This window comes from Pholcus phalangioides, unplaced genomic scaffold (genome assembly GCF_987345545.1).
Source record: "Pholcus phalangioides strain wild (caught in Gottingen) unplaced genomic scaffold, Ppha-v1.0 ptg000007l_1, whole genome shotgun sequence".
In the NCBI taxonomy this organism is placed as follows: domain Eukaryota; kingdom Metazoa; phylum Arthropoda; class Arachnida; order Araneae; family Pholcidae; genus Pholcus; species Pholcus phalangioides.
The window spans coordinates 15,449,576-15,464,547 of NW_028301600.1; the positions used below are offsets into that span (position 1 = coordinate 15,449,576).

General features: G+C 37.2%; 1 protein-coding gene across 2 annotated transcripts in view; it reads left to right on the forward strand.

The window, feature by feature from the left end:
- LOC149084962 (uncharacterized) overlaps positions 1-14,972 on the forward strand; it is a 95,229-nt gene that overhangs the window by 25,282 nt on the left and 54,975 nt on the right. For both annotated transcript variants that reach the window (XM_089232704.1, XM_089232705.1), the window contains exon 4: positions 7,187-7,263. In XM_089232704.1, coding sequence (XP_089088830.1) covers positions 7,187-7,263 — 77 coding nt within the window. The remainder of the gene's footprint in view (positions 1-7,186; positions 7,264-14,972) is intronic.

The window sequence follows — 14,972 nt, forward strand, 5'->3', positions numbered from 1 at the left end:
TTAATAATTTAAAATAATATTATAAAAATGTAATTGTATAGGTTTTTTTTAAAAATCATTATAGTAAATTTCTTAAAATTTGTACTAGTTAAAAAAAAGTTTGAGTACATTTTCTATACTGTCATTCATAGCATAACATGAATGAAAAATCCACTAGAATGTAGATTGGACAAATTCTCTCATCAAATTTTGTGTTATTTCATTTTTTTTCCTCCTTTGAATGTGAAAATTTTTTCCCGTTTTTGAAGTTTTTCCTGCTTAAATTGATTTTAAGATGGGTTGTGGAAAGCAACATGAGGGAAAGGCATTGCTACTGTTACTTAAAAAGGATGTAATGTTACTCTCTCACACATAGTTGTTGATAAATTTGATAAGTTATTCAAAACTTTTCTGGTTAGCAGAATGTGTTTGAGTTTGATTTATTTCACACTACTATGTAAAAAAAACTAATTTCAATGAGTTCCATTGAAATGCAAAGTTTAGTAAAAACTAAATTCAATTTCAATTCATTCAATTTGGTAATAATCAAAATTCAATGTCCATTTGGTCTCTGTCTAAAATTATTTTGGTCACTATTTGGTCACTTTTAAACATTTTGGTCACTATTTGGTCTCTTTTTTTGAACATTTTGGTCACTATTTTCACTAGTTTTGAGGCCATGATCCGTGCTGAGCCCTGACTATAACATTTGTTTTATGTACTATAACTCTTGTGTAATTTAATGTTCTATAGAAACTGTCTATAAATTATTGAAGCATCCTGCTCATGAAAAAAAAATTAGGGCGTGGCTTTGTTAACCTCTTCGAGACAGAGTGGGAGCCATGTTTTGGTTTGTTGGCTAATTGTATGTGACACGCAATTAAAGTACACATTTCACTTATGCATGTCACATGCAATCGGCTGGGTGTTTAAAAAATTTGGACCACTTATTCAGAAACATTCGTAAGTTTGTATTTAAAAAAAATCATTTTTACAATTTCATTCAGCAGAACCAACAGATTGGACTAATTTGGAGACTAATATTTATTTGAACCAAATGTTCCAAGATTTTTATAAAAAGCTTGCTTGTGTGATGGGGCAAAACACGCCCCTTGTCTTTGGGTTTGCTTCGTATTGTTAAACGTGAAAGTATCCAATTGTTCAGGGAAACTAATTTTTCACATTTTGTTCTGTAATTTTTTTTTTTTCCGTGTTTTGCATTTATCTGTGTAATAGTGCGCATTCACACAGGAAGAAATTTTTGTTGCGGAAGCTTGGGGATTTTGCCTGGAAGATGATGGTGAGCATGTGATAGTTGAGCGGCTTCTTATATTTTTATGGGCCCCAAGGCAGCATGATGGATAAGGGTTCTATGAAAGCTACGATTTCTTGTTCAAAGCTAATTTAATATTTTCGCACGCTGGTTCCTGACGTAATCATTATCCAAACTGTTTTCCCACCTCTTGTCATCTAAGGTGTCAATATGTCAAGAAAGGCGTTGAGACCTATGGGTGCTCTACACTTGATCATAAAAAAGATTTAGATTTCTGGATTAATTTGGGGTTGCTGAGACTGGTGGTACAAAATAATCTGGGTGCTCGAGAACCCACCGCACCCCTGGCTCTGATGCCGCTCCTTCTCAGAAAAAAAATCTTGAACAGAGCACAAACTTTTTATGTTTGTTTTTTTCTTTTGCGGCTTGTTCTATCCATACTGAACCATAGTTTCGTGCCTTTCTGTACCCGGTTGATCTATTTTTCAGGTTGTCAAGATCCTACTGTATATTGCACGAAGTAGAAAAAAGAACATTGAAGAAAAAAATGAATGACAGATCTGAGTACTAGTTATTGGAAACAGATTTGGACGTTATTTGAAAACCTTTTCTAATTGGAAGTATACTTCTAGGATCAATGGTTCGCCAGTAAAATGCCATACCCCCCATTTGCCTGAGGGGAAACTATAAAAACAGGAAATTACTAGCGGAACCCAGTGTAGCGTGGAATACAATACGAGAAACATTAGACAAGATTTCTGGTACTGGCATCGTCGTCATCATTGTGTCATCTGCCCCCCAGCCCTTCAGGTCTATCTTCGCTTATGATCTATAGCTAGCAACATTGTCAAAAGAATACTGAAATTATAAGGAAAAAGCACACACACACACACACACACACACACACATATATATATATACAGTAAAACCTTGATAAGTCGTCACCTCAAGTTATCAAAAAATTATGATGACTTAAGCGGAGTGCCGTCAGTTTCCATGTGCAATGTTGTGAAAATCGTATAAATTTAAAGTAATATGAAATTTATTAAAGTATAAATCAAGATAACAATATTAATAAAATTTATAGATCGCAAAAGAATAAATAATAGCAATTTTTTACCTTTTTTATCTCTTATTACTTAAATTATTGTGGTAAAATGTACTGTACACTTTGATTTATACTAGTAATTTTTAATTTAGACTAACAGAGCAACTGTTAGAACAGGTAGCTTTTCTTCATAATAGTCTAAGTCCAGTCATAATAACTCTCTATTGCACATTAATTTTACATATGCATCAAATTTAATTTTAGTTTTTTAATTCTTCATCAGTAGTTCATGATACAACTACAAAGTAATCTCGAACACTTTTGACTTGGTGGAGGGGCCCTGGGCAGGGAAAAGTAAACAAAAGACCTCAACTTGGGAAAGAATGTCTAATTTTTTTCAACAAAGATATTTTGTTTACATTTCAAGCCCTAAATTAGTAGAGCCCATGCTTTCTATGATTATTTATTATCTGTGCCCGTTGCACTTTGACTTGATCAATTTGATTCTTCGATTCACATAATTTTTTATTTCATTGCACTATGTGTAATCTTTGACGTATCAATAAATTTTGGTTTTGCCGGAGATGCCCTGGGGGGCCCCGAAGTGCTTACGTTGCTTCTTGCGACAGAGCCTGGGTGTCTCACGGTTTCTCCAGTAGAGCCCATGCAGAAATGAGATCTAGCTTGAATATTTCTCAACGTTCCAAAAACCTTAGTGGGCAAGTGAACTTCCCCAGCGTAACTTTCGTTACTTAAACTGTTGCCTTTGGGTATGTAGGATTTTATGGTAACTTTTAAGCATATGGCAATGCTGTTAAAAAGCTCTTTTTTTTAATGAGAGCCATAAAAATAGTCTGTTCCACTTTCTTAAATTTTTTCATAGTGACGAGTTAACCGAAATTAGCGACGAGTAAATGAGGGTTTAATAACATTGTTGTCTATGACAGATGGAAGGACCTGAAGAAAAATGAGGACTTATTAGGGTGACGACTTAACAAGGTTTTACTGTACTTATCAAGTGTACGACTCGACTGCTGCCTGGCAGTCGAATGGTTAGGGAACTAGCTTCTCACTGTGCAGGTCTGGGTTCGAATCCCGGTTCGGGCATGGATGTTTACTAACACTAACAAATTCCCTGGACGGATCATGCTGATCCCTTGGGAATACATAAGGATCACGTTATTATAAAATAAAAAAAAAAAAAGTGTATTATTATTTATTTACAGTAAAACCTCTTTAGTGCATCGTTTTGTCTTACTCAAATTCTTTCTTAGGCAGTTATTTTTTCCTCTTTGTTTCAAAAAATTAGAACACCCCGAAAGCTGTTTGAGAAAATTAGAACATTTGGCTTTTTATCGAATAAGTGTTTCATGTCTTTCCTCGTTATGTATGCAAACCTAGACATTTCTGAAAAACTCAAAATTATTCGTGTATTTGCTAGGACAGTGTGGGGGGAAACATGTGCTGATATCATACGAACACATTGTACTGTGGCTATTTTTGGCCTTGGCCATGGATTTTATGCATCAATTTGTGAGTCTCCAGCACAAATCTGAATCAGGTCTCAGCCATAAATCCCATCTTCACTATTGGGGAGCTGATAGCGGTTTGCAGTTGATCAGTTTTTATTGATTTATTTATTTTAGCTCGAGTCCACAAACTCTTGATAAGATTAGTATCAGGTACAATCATCAGATATCACGAAACCATCAAAGTATCGATGAGGTTTGATACACATTGGTGAATTCTTGATATGATCTACGTTTTCCATTTTCAAATGAAGTCTTCAGTTGCTGGAACCAAAGAAATAGAGGCCAATGGATTAGAAGGCTGCTCTGGATGGAAGTGTGAACGTTAGGCTCTCTACCTTCTGATTTCAGAAGTTGAAGATTTGTATGGAGAAAACTGCATTTGCCATCAAGATTTTGACTCTCTAAGAAGCTATATCGATGCTGCAGCAATTCACTGGTGGAAAGATGAAAATATAAATTACAATCATACCTTTAATTTGGGCTTTTCAACTTGAACACTTCATGAACTGCTCTCGTAAATTTCTAGTATGTTCTAATTTTTTGAAAAAGATCGGGTATTTTTTATTTCATAGTATATTTCAACATTTTTAAAAATGCAGATTCATCTTTATTTTTAGTGCATGTTATAGTGTCTTTTGAGCACATTTTGCCACTTTTTTACCACATAATTCAAGCTCTAGTTATAACTTTTGCGTTTTGAATTCCAGCGACTTTATTTACTTTTTGTGTATTTAAAATCTTGCTCTGTATCTTACTTGTATTTGATGGGGTTTTTTTTTTTTGTAAGATGATTTAATGCACAAAATTTACATATTTCAAAGAATTCTTTTATTATGTTCTGATGCAAATGACTATGTCTAATATGTGTATATCAATCTCACTAAACCTACATTCATTTTTGAAAATAACTCCACGATCATAAGATATCATGAAAAAAAGAAATGAATATTCAAAAAGGAGGTGAGGTGAAAGCAATGAGAAGCGGTTTTATACCCCAAAAGAAGTTTTGATAAATTAATTATTTAATGATATTCCTTGGTTGGGAAGTAGCTGTAGTTTTGCTCGAATAGATTTATCAGTTGTAATGCCTTGCCTCGAATAGTAGTAAATTCAAACAACACTGATTTAATCAACGCATATTATTTACGAAAAAGCTTTGCAATTTTCAAAAGAAAAATTCACATTTTAGGTAGGGCGCGGTAGCCCAGGTCGATGAGATACTCGCCTAAAGTACCAAAGGATGTTTAGAGGTGTCGCGAGTTCAATACCCGGTTCGTCCTTGTCAAAAAACTTTCCTGACACAGGGGTACAACAAAAAAACGGCGACTTGACCGCAGCAAAAAAATTGCTACCGCAGGGAGTCCCCCATCGAGGGGTTGGCGCACCAACCTCTCGACGAGTATAAAAAACAAGCCTGCCATTCGGAATCGGCAATAACTTGTAGGTCCCGGTCTAATTAGCCCTCGTGTGCAGAAAATTACAGTGGTGCGACAAAAATGATCAAAGATCATTTTAGGTAAGCTTCAAAATCACGAGAACATACTTCACCAGTTGCAAATTCAAAAAATATAATTAAAATATTAAGGGGCATAGAATGCTTCTCGAGATTCAGAATATTTAGAATGCTCAACTTGAAAATATTGGGGCATTTTAAATACCTGGTGGATGGATTAGTAATTTCTTCTTAGTACGTTCTGAGATTCTGTTACTAAGTTCATCATATCAATATTTCACAAGGGAAAGCAAGTAAATTTTATTGCCTGCTAAAGCTAATCTATATTAATAGAGTTATTTGCCATAGAATGCTGAGCATCTATAAACACGCTACAATAATTTCATTCAAAATTTTGAGTATATTCCGCCTTTACATGTGTTTTATTTAGGTCGGAAAATAGAAAAACTTTGAAGAATGAAAGGAGAAAGTACATTTCTGGGAAGAAAGGGTCAATCACCGGGCGTTACCAACCTGTCACTTGGGTTCAGCCCCCTCTCAACGGGTTATCATACATGCCGATTACCCATTGTCATATACGAGGGAAAGCATTCTAGAATCGTGTGACCTCTGGTCTTTTTGAAGAGATTTTGTGAAAATAAGCAGCTTTTTTTGAAGTGGTTTTGTGTTCGACCCTGGGCCTTTGATAGGGTTAAAAATCACATTATAGTGAGGGATACCTGTGCATTGAAATGTTGGAAGTATGCATTATCTCAAAAACGAGAGCCAATTGGACAAAACCAACACCAGTTTTAAAATCCGCAGCCCCAATATACCCTTAAACCATTGAAATCTCCTTGGGAACTTGATTTTTTTTTTTTAGCAGTGTCATTAGAGAATTTAGATGAGTGAAGGCAAGTTTCGTGTTCGGTAATGAGTTTCATGTTTTTACTGTGTTTATCTGCCTTATGCAGTGCCACCAAATCACAGAAAGCTATCACTCCATTGAAAGGAAATGACGGGAAAGAGCGATGCAGACTGGCACCTGTGCAATGGTTTCAGCACTTGCAAGCACATTCCCTTTAATTTTGTTCTTTTATTTTACCTGCGACGATCACTTTTGTCTACCCAGTAGGACAATCTGTCATGCACCCAAGTACCCACTAGTTTATTTATGTGTGTGTAGGATGTATTTTTACCATGAACGGATGCACTTCCACAGCTTGAAGAGAATGTTTCATCATAGTGGTCACAGGAGTTCCAATACAGAAAAAAACATTGGGGGTATAGGATCGGCAGATGTCCATATATACAAATCACTAGTGCATATGCGAAGAGGTGGGGTATTGAACATTCATGAATTACTTCGAACTATGCAGGGTATCTCGATTTAAGTCAAGCTGATTTAAATCACATGATTTTAAAAAAATCACTAGTTTAAATCTGATACATTTGATAATTCAAGAATTTTTAATATGATTTTTTTAACTTGTGTGATGTAATACGAGTGAATAGGAGATAGTATTTTTCATAGCTCATAATGATCGCTTTAAATCATTCAAGGTGATTCTTTTCAGAGAAAAGTTTATCCCGCCAATATTTTATGAAGATATTACTTCAGAATATTTTCTAAGTTCCTTGGGAAAAAGGGCTCAAGGGGCATGAGTTTCTAGGTTCCAGTGTCTCTACATACTGTGTTTAAATAGACTTCAAAATTGAAATTTAAAAAAATTGATTTGTTTGAAATTGGGCTATGGTTATGTTGTTTGGGGAGGGGAGCGATTCCCCCAGTAAAGGTCAGAATCTATCACTTTTGAGAGGCCAATGTTGACATGTCTGTAATTATGTTTTTTTTTCTCAAGTATGAATGTTGTACTTGTGCTGTTGTTTGCTAAATTTTTCTTGAATTTTAATCATTACAGTTGAGTCCCAAATTTCTAAGAATGCATCCAGTGAACTGAAGAGTTTACACAGGATTTTATACAACAGACCTGGTGCCGTAAGTACCTCTTTGACTATGAATTTATATAAAAAAGTTGACACCCATTCTCTATAAAATGAACAAAATAGGTCACAAAAGGGCAAATTTAACATTTAGATTTTTTATTAAATGGTTTTCAAACTGCAGGCCCGGACATATGTGTCCCATTCATAGTCAGCGGTGGGATACATATAACCCAGTCATATATATAGTAAAAGTATCCAGAAGTTATTGATGCTCAAAGTCAAGAAAGAAATAATCTTCTCACTAAAAGAGTTGATATAATTGAGTGTTTAGTAGAAAAAAAATAGTTTGTAAAAGTAATTAAAATCAGGGCTGGACATGCACAAACAAACTAGGCTTCAGTAAAGTTCCTTATAAGACAAGAATTAAATTTCATTTGCTTATCTTACAGTAGTGGTTCCCAAACTTTCCTGAAGTGCAGCTTTGTTTTCGATAAGCATTTATTGGAATTTCACCTGTCCAATGTAATGAAAATTTTGTTGGTAATCCCCCTTTTTCGACAAAAGTTTTATTGCCTGCTCCCTTGCTGTAAAAACTTAATTTAAAATAAAACAATAACTGTGTTGTCCGCTTTAAAATAGTTTTTTAAAATATAAGTTATCTATAAGTATACATGGTGTCTGTAGCATCACAGAAAAGTCACAAAGTCCCAGAAAAGTCGCGGAATGAGAAAAAGGTAGGAGTCCCAAAAAAAGTCACAATTTTAGTGGAGGTCACGGTTTTTCATGATTCTCTAGGGATCTTTTTTTTATTTTCCCCCTAAAATCTAGGCTTTGGAGAAGCTGTGGCATTGAATATTTTTTCTTCTCTCAGGTTTCTTTTCTCCTTTTTTACCCTGGAGGGATGGGTGGGTGAGTAGCAACAGAAAAGAACAATGTCAATGTGCAGGTTGGGACAAAAAAGCTATTTAGTCTAGATGAAAAAAACTTTTCTTTCTTTGCTTCGGACCTTTCAACATCTTCAATATTCCCCTACAGCAGTGTTCCCAGGATCGCATGATGATTCCTTTAGGGGGGTTGGCTGACACAACAGTTGGGAGTCCTCTTGGGAACAATATTGGTTTTCCGTAGAAAGGACATGACCTTCCCCTCACATTGTGGAGCAGGGCTGTTGGATCTTTGGTGGATCTGCAAGTCAGAATTTTCATGAAGTGGGGGGGGGGGCTCTGTAGTGAATTCATAGCATGAAAAAGCAAATAATGATGGTGAGATAGGGGCCAGGTGAAAAGCCGCCAATTCCCTTCTTCCCCCCCCCCCCCCCCCGCAAAGGAAGTTTTTTTTTTATATTTATTGTCTATTTTTTTTTTTTTAATCTTGTCTATCTTTACCGTTTAGCTATAGCGAAGCGAAATCTAATACAGTATTCATATGTGACAGAACGAGAGAGTTCAAGAAAAAACAAACATTGGACTCATTCACCATTAATTGAGTTGTGATGCAACATTTAGGCTGAATTTAAAGGAATACCACAGTTTTTCCAAAAGTGTGCTGCTTTGCGGCTCCTAGTAGCATCGTGGTGAGCTGAAAATATTGATTTGTGCAATTTACAGTTTAAAGTGGTTCTTCTATATGGGAAAATAACTGCCAAACTTTTGGAGAGTCGTTGATGAACCATGAATTATGCAAGGGAGGTAGCTGACAAAAGAGAATCATTGGAATACGGTGACAAGCTTGCGATCTTAGACCGACAACAAAGCAAATAACAAGCATCTAATATCAGACTTCAAAAAATGTGAATAAGAAAAGGAATACGTGAAGGGCCCAGCCGGGTTGGTCTAGTCGGGGTCGTTGTGATTTTTCCACTCTTACTTCAGTTTGAAGGGAAAAATTTATTTCCCATTAATTGTGTGTATGGCCGGCACCCAATCAAATAAAACAAAACCACCATGCCGCTGGATTCCAAAAGTTGTGAATCGCATCCTGCAATAAGCCTCTAAGCTGAGATCTTCGACGGGCCCAGGCCAGATTTTTCATGGATGTTTATAATGAATTGATAGTGTGAAAAAAAAATTGATAATTACCTCGGGTTCCCGGTCTGGAACCTTATCAGCCCCTACTGTGCTTCCCTGCGCAAGGTAAATGGGGCATTGACTGTCAGAATTGGAGAATCTGCTGTCAATTCTGACTATGTTTGTACCCTCATGTGATGGTTTCGGCTCTCGTATATAAGAAATGGTTCTTTTAATTTTTTTTATTTAAAGCCAGTTTTCCTAGAAGCGGGTTTTCTGGGCCGTGCGCAACGGGAATCGCCCAGTGTAACACACCGTCCACTCACCAATAATTTGCTGTATTCACCGACATGTTTTAAACTGTAGTCACAATTTTTGGATCAGAGATCAACATAGATTGGTTAAAAACCTGAATTTATGACCAATCCGTGCCGATCTCTTATCAAAAAATTGTGACTAGTTTAAACCATGTCAGTGAATACCGCCCATAAGAAGAGCAGTATAACTTTCTACAGAGTGCAATATGGCTCACAACAGCATTTCATGTCAGGCGTGATTGGCTGACTGTTTCTGGAGGAGTCAAATGCATCGTACGCAGTGCATTTCACGGATTTTCCCCCTTTATTTTTGTTATGTTTTCTTTCCCTTCCCTTCAAACGACTAAGTAGCATGTAGACGAGGATGTAGACGACTAAGTAGCTGATGCCAGGGCCATATGTTGTATAGCCTTCTTGAGCTGATATGCCACACTAGGAAAACACAAACACGTAGCTTGACTATGTAACTTTTCTGCCAACACAAAATGGTGCAATTCGGTTCTCACGTGACGCAAAAACCTAATCCTAGGAAAACCCAGCTTTACGTCGATATGTTTTGTCTGCGCCTGGTAATGCAATCAGTAAAAATCAGCCTCATTCGTGTATAAGGTGTTTTCTTCTGATGCACATTTTTTTCTGGCGATGCGCGTCAATTCTGACAGCAAACTGCCGATTTCCATAGTCGGCACCGATCGAAAAACCTGCTCTATTACTTACATCTCTCTCTGTTCAACATTGTTTGGCTCTTAAGCCCTGTTTTGATCCCACTACTGCTATGCTTTGCAACGCAATGTGGCTGTTGTGCACACAGCTTAATATTGATCAATGGTGTGTTCAGTGATTTTGCATTCGCTTCGATATCTGATCAGACGTGTGTTTTCAACTTGCGCGGCCGTGTAGCTTTTTTGGAAAGTTTCATCGTAGGTGCTGAAGGAACTCTGATACAACAAAAACATTAGGGGGAGTTTAGGGCTGCCAGATGTCCGTATATATTGCCCAAGGGTACATGCTGATAAGGGATGAATTGCATTGGATATTCATGATCTACTGAGCGCTTAGGCAACCTGGCAAAGTTGATTGCCCTGTTGGATAAATAAAAAGCTGCAACACAATGGTGACAACAGACTGGGATCTTTGGTGGCCCTCAGACCAACCTTTCAATGGCCCTTCTATGTATAGTAAACTTGTAGCATGAAAAAATAAAAAATGACAAGAATTGTCCCAGTCTCCCTGGAGTCCTGTCATCCCAACTCTCGAGGAGGGTGCCATGATAAGACAGAATACCTTATCGATTTTTTTTTTTTTTTTGAGAGAGATATATATATATACCTCTTTCTATTTTAATTAGTGTTATTAACTGTTTTTATTTTAACAAAATTTGGAAAACAGTGAAAAAAAATCATCTCAGGAAAATTCTTTTATAATGAATTTACAATCTCTCACGTTTGAGGAAAAAACGCATGTGTTCGGAACATGTAATGAAGGGGCGGGCAAAATTATAACCAATAGAGATAAAGGATGCATGGTGATATCAAAAATTGGTACAGCGGTTTATTTACATCTGGACTCACGTTATCTGGAACAGACTTTAGATGTTTTGTAAAGTAGATTTCTCAATTGAAAAATGTTTCTCTCTATATGCCCCTTAGTTTGCACCTGCTGAAAATTGGGGGGAAGCCTACTTCATTGAAAAGGATATGACATTTTGGTGGGGGGTTTAGTGATTTGTAATTGCCGCTTAAAGGGTTAAAAATGAGACGTTCTTGCTTACATTTTTTCTTGCACAAAAAAAGGCCCCATTCAGAAGTGTGTAGAGGAATTGGGTTATTTTTCCGTGCTGTATAGAGTTTTGGGAAGCTCAAACACTCCATGCTCCTAGCTGAAGTTTTTTTCCTGTTCGTGGATTTAATTAAACTGCTGTTTGCTCAGAAAAAAATATGGATAAAACCCTCCCTACAAAACCTCTGATGATCCAACTGAAACATTGCACATAGAAGTGATAATATTCTCTACTCAAAAGTTGTCATTATAAGGTGATTACGCCAAAAAATATTTTGTTTTAAATGTTTCAGACAGTAGAAGATGAATTATAGTATATTGTAATGAAAAAAGAATTATTTTTCATTATTTAAAGGGAAAAGAATATTTTAAATTTTTGCATTCAGGAGAATATCCTCAATATTCTTGCCTCCCATCTCTAATTAAAATAACTTTTACTTTAAACTATAGTTAGATGAGTTATTTTATGAGACTTTATTTTAGATATTTTTGAATAGTTCTTGAGATAGATTTATTTTAGTTCTATTTATTTCATTAAAACATTTCAGTCCGTCAAATGCATGCTGTCAAGTATGGCTAATTCATAATAATACAAAAAATTAAAAAGCTAATTTAAAAAAAAAAAAAACTATATAGACATACACACATGAAAATATATTTTGTATTACAACAATAAAATTGAAAGCGTGATCCTTGTCTATTTAGACATCACTTAAGTCAGAGTTGCCAACTGCTACGGAGCTACGGGAGACTCAATACTACGTAAATCGGGTCTGAGTTTCTTGTGTTTTACTTATTTTTATAAAATTGCATCAATCTTTGCCATAACAATGAATTTGTATATGCATGTGAGAGAGTTCGGGAGAAGACAAACTTGGGTTTGATCTGTTTTGTCTGTGCGCGGCACAGAAGGCAATCTGTAAAGCTGCATCTAAACTCATCGCTCTACCAACACCACCTATAGCAGAAAGCCTAGCGCAAAGCTCGTGGCATCGCTGAAGTCGTCCATATCACCTATAGTGATTGCAGACCTGCCAACTTTCCTGATTTAGGCGGGAGACTCCGGATTTTTCATCCTTCCTCCCACTCTCCGGATTTTGGCAGGCAATTAGATTTTACGCGAACTTTCACGTTGTTGTGGCGTCAATGATTACCGTCGTTGTTAGGGAAAACACCCATAGAGGACAGTCGTAGTCATTTCCATCGAACAGCCTTAAAAAAGAATCTGTGACCGCATTTAAGCAACTGGCAAAGACGCGACTTCGTTTTCGTAGCGTTTATCGGCAATCATTTATCAAAGGCATGACCTTGGTTGCCGAAATTCCTGTATAATCGTTATTGTATTCCATTAACAGTCGTGCTGTAAACACGTTTTTTTCGTTGGTAGCTTCGTAATTTGAATTTTTTTTTAATTGTTTCTTCCGATTAAACATCTTCAGAAAGAAAATATAAAACTTTAAGCTATATAAAGCTAAATATAAAGCTTTTAAGAATTCATATACCCAAGATTATCAATCACTGATAGCATCCATGAAAGGAAACACTTATGTTATACATTGAAGAGCCAAAAAAACTGGTCCACCTGCCTAATATCGTGTAGGGCCCTCGCGAGCTCGCAGAAGTGCCACAACATGACGTGGCATGGACTCGACTAATGTCTGAAGTAGTGCTGGAGGTAATTGACACCATGAATCCTGCAGGGCTGTCCATAAATTTGTAGGTAGAGATCTCTTCTGAACATCACGTTGCAAGGCATCCCAGATATGTTCAATAATGCTCATGTCTGGGGATTTAGGTGGCCAGCAGAAGTGTCTAAAATCAGAAGAGAGTTCCTGGAGCCACTTTGTAGCAATTCTGGACGTGTGGGGTGTCGCATTGTCGTGCTGAAATTGTCCAAGTTCGTCGGAATGCAGTCGGGTGCAGGTGATCAGACAGGATGCTTACGTACCTGCCAGAGTCGTATCTAGACGTATCAGGGGTCCCATATCACACCAACTGCACACGCCCCATACCATCACAGAGCCTCCACCAGCTTGAACAGTGTCCTGTTGACATGTAGGGTCCATGGATTCATGAGGTTGTCTCCATACCCATACACATCCATCAGCTCGAAGCAATTGGAACCGAGACTCGTCAGACCAGGCAACGTGTTTCCAGTCCAATGTCGGTGTTGTCGAGCCCAGGCAAGGCGTAAAGGTTTGTGTCGTGCAGACACAAGTGGGCCTTCGGCTCCGAAAGCCCATATCGATGATGTTTTGTTGAATGGTTCGCACGCTGACACTTGTTGATGGCCCAGCATTGAAATCTGCAGCAATTTGCAGAAGGGTTGCACGTCTGTCACGTTTAATAATTCTCGTCAGTTGTCGTTGGTCCCGTTCTTGCATGATCTTTTTCCGGCCGCAGCGACGTCGTAGATTTAATTTTTTTACCGGATTCCCGATATTCACGGTACACTCGTGAAATGGTCGTACGTGAAAATCCAAATTTCATCGCTACCTCGGAGATGCTATGTCCCATCTCTCGTGCGCCGACTATAACACCACGTTCAAACTCACTTAAATCTCGATAACCTGCCATTGTAGCAGCAGTAACCGATCTAACAACTATGCCAGACACTTGTTGTGTTATATAGGCGTTGCCGACCACAGCGCCGTACTCTGATTGGTTCCATATCTCTTTATTTGCATACGCATGCCTGTACCAGTTTTTTTTTTTTTGGCTCTTCAGTTTATGAACAGTATGCAGATGTGATTTCTCTATTCTGTCTTGAAAGACTGACATGGAATTATATTCTGCTCAGGGGCAATCCAGAACCTGCCTGGGGGGGGGGGAATGTAACTTTTTCTTAATTGATTGAAAAAAAAAAAAATTCGAATTTTTTTTTTATCGAGTCTATGAGTGTCAACCCCCCCCCCCCCCCCCCCCGGGATAATCTCCGGATTTCTGGATTTCAAAAGTTGGTACGAGACTAGACCAGCATCAAATGGTTAACCTCGTGCCCAGCCCTTTGGGGCTGATTGTGGGATTAAAGACGGGCCCAGGTAGGCCTATGAAGAGTTTTGAAAAGACAGACTGTGGTTGGTGAGTGTCAGAAAGTGTGTGCGTGTTGTGTAGTGTATGCGAAAAAAAAAGTTATGTCATCGCCTGGTCAAAAAATGGTCATGGCGTTCAAAAAAAATTATGCCTAGGTAAATTTTTGCAATGCCGCCACACCTATAAAATTGGGAGAGCAAGGTTAAAAGCGGTCCACATGAATTTGAAGCAAAATATCAGCATTGATGATCAATATAGTGTGTCAACAAATTACCTTTTTTTTTTCCAGCATCATTCAGCAAAGCAAGTTCTTCCCGTTCAGGTGGATTTCCCTTTCCCTTTTTTTTTTAATATATATAATATATCCTTATTCTTAAATTGGCACCTATTTAACCTCTTGACTTATCGCATTTTGATTACTTTTGCACAAAAGTAATCAAAATACAATAAGTCAAGAGGTTAAATGGGTGCCAATTTAAGAATAAGGATGGGAATGATCCCAACATACTATGTGAGTGAGCGCAAAATTATGTACATTTCAACAAAATCACGATAAATGTGATGTTTAAGCACAATTATGTGCATAAATAATATTGTGTTGTTTTGTTCTCTACTTTATATATTTC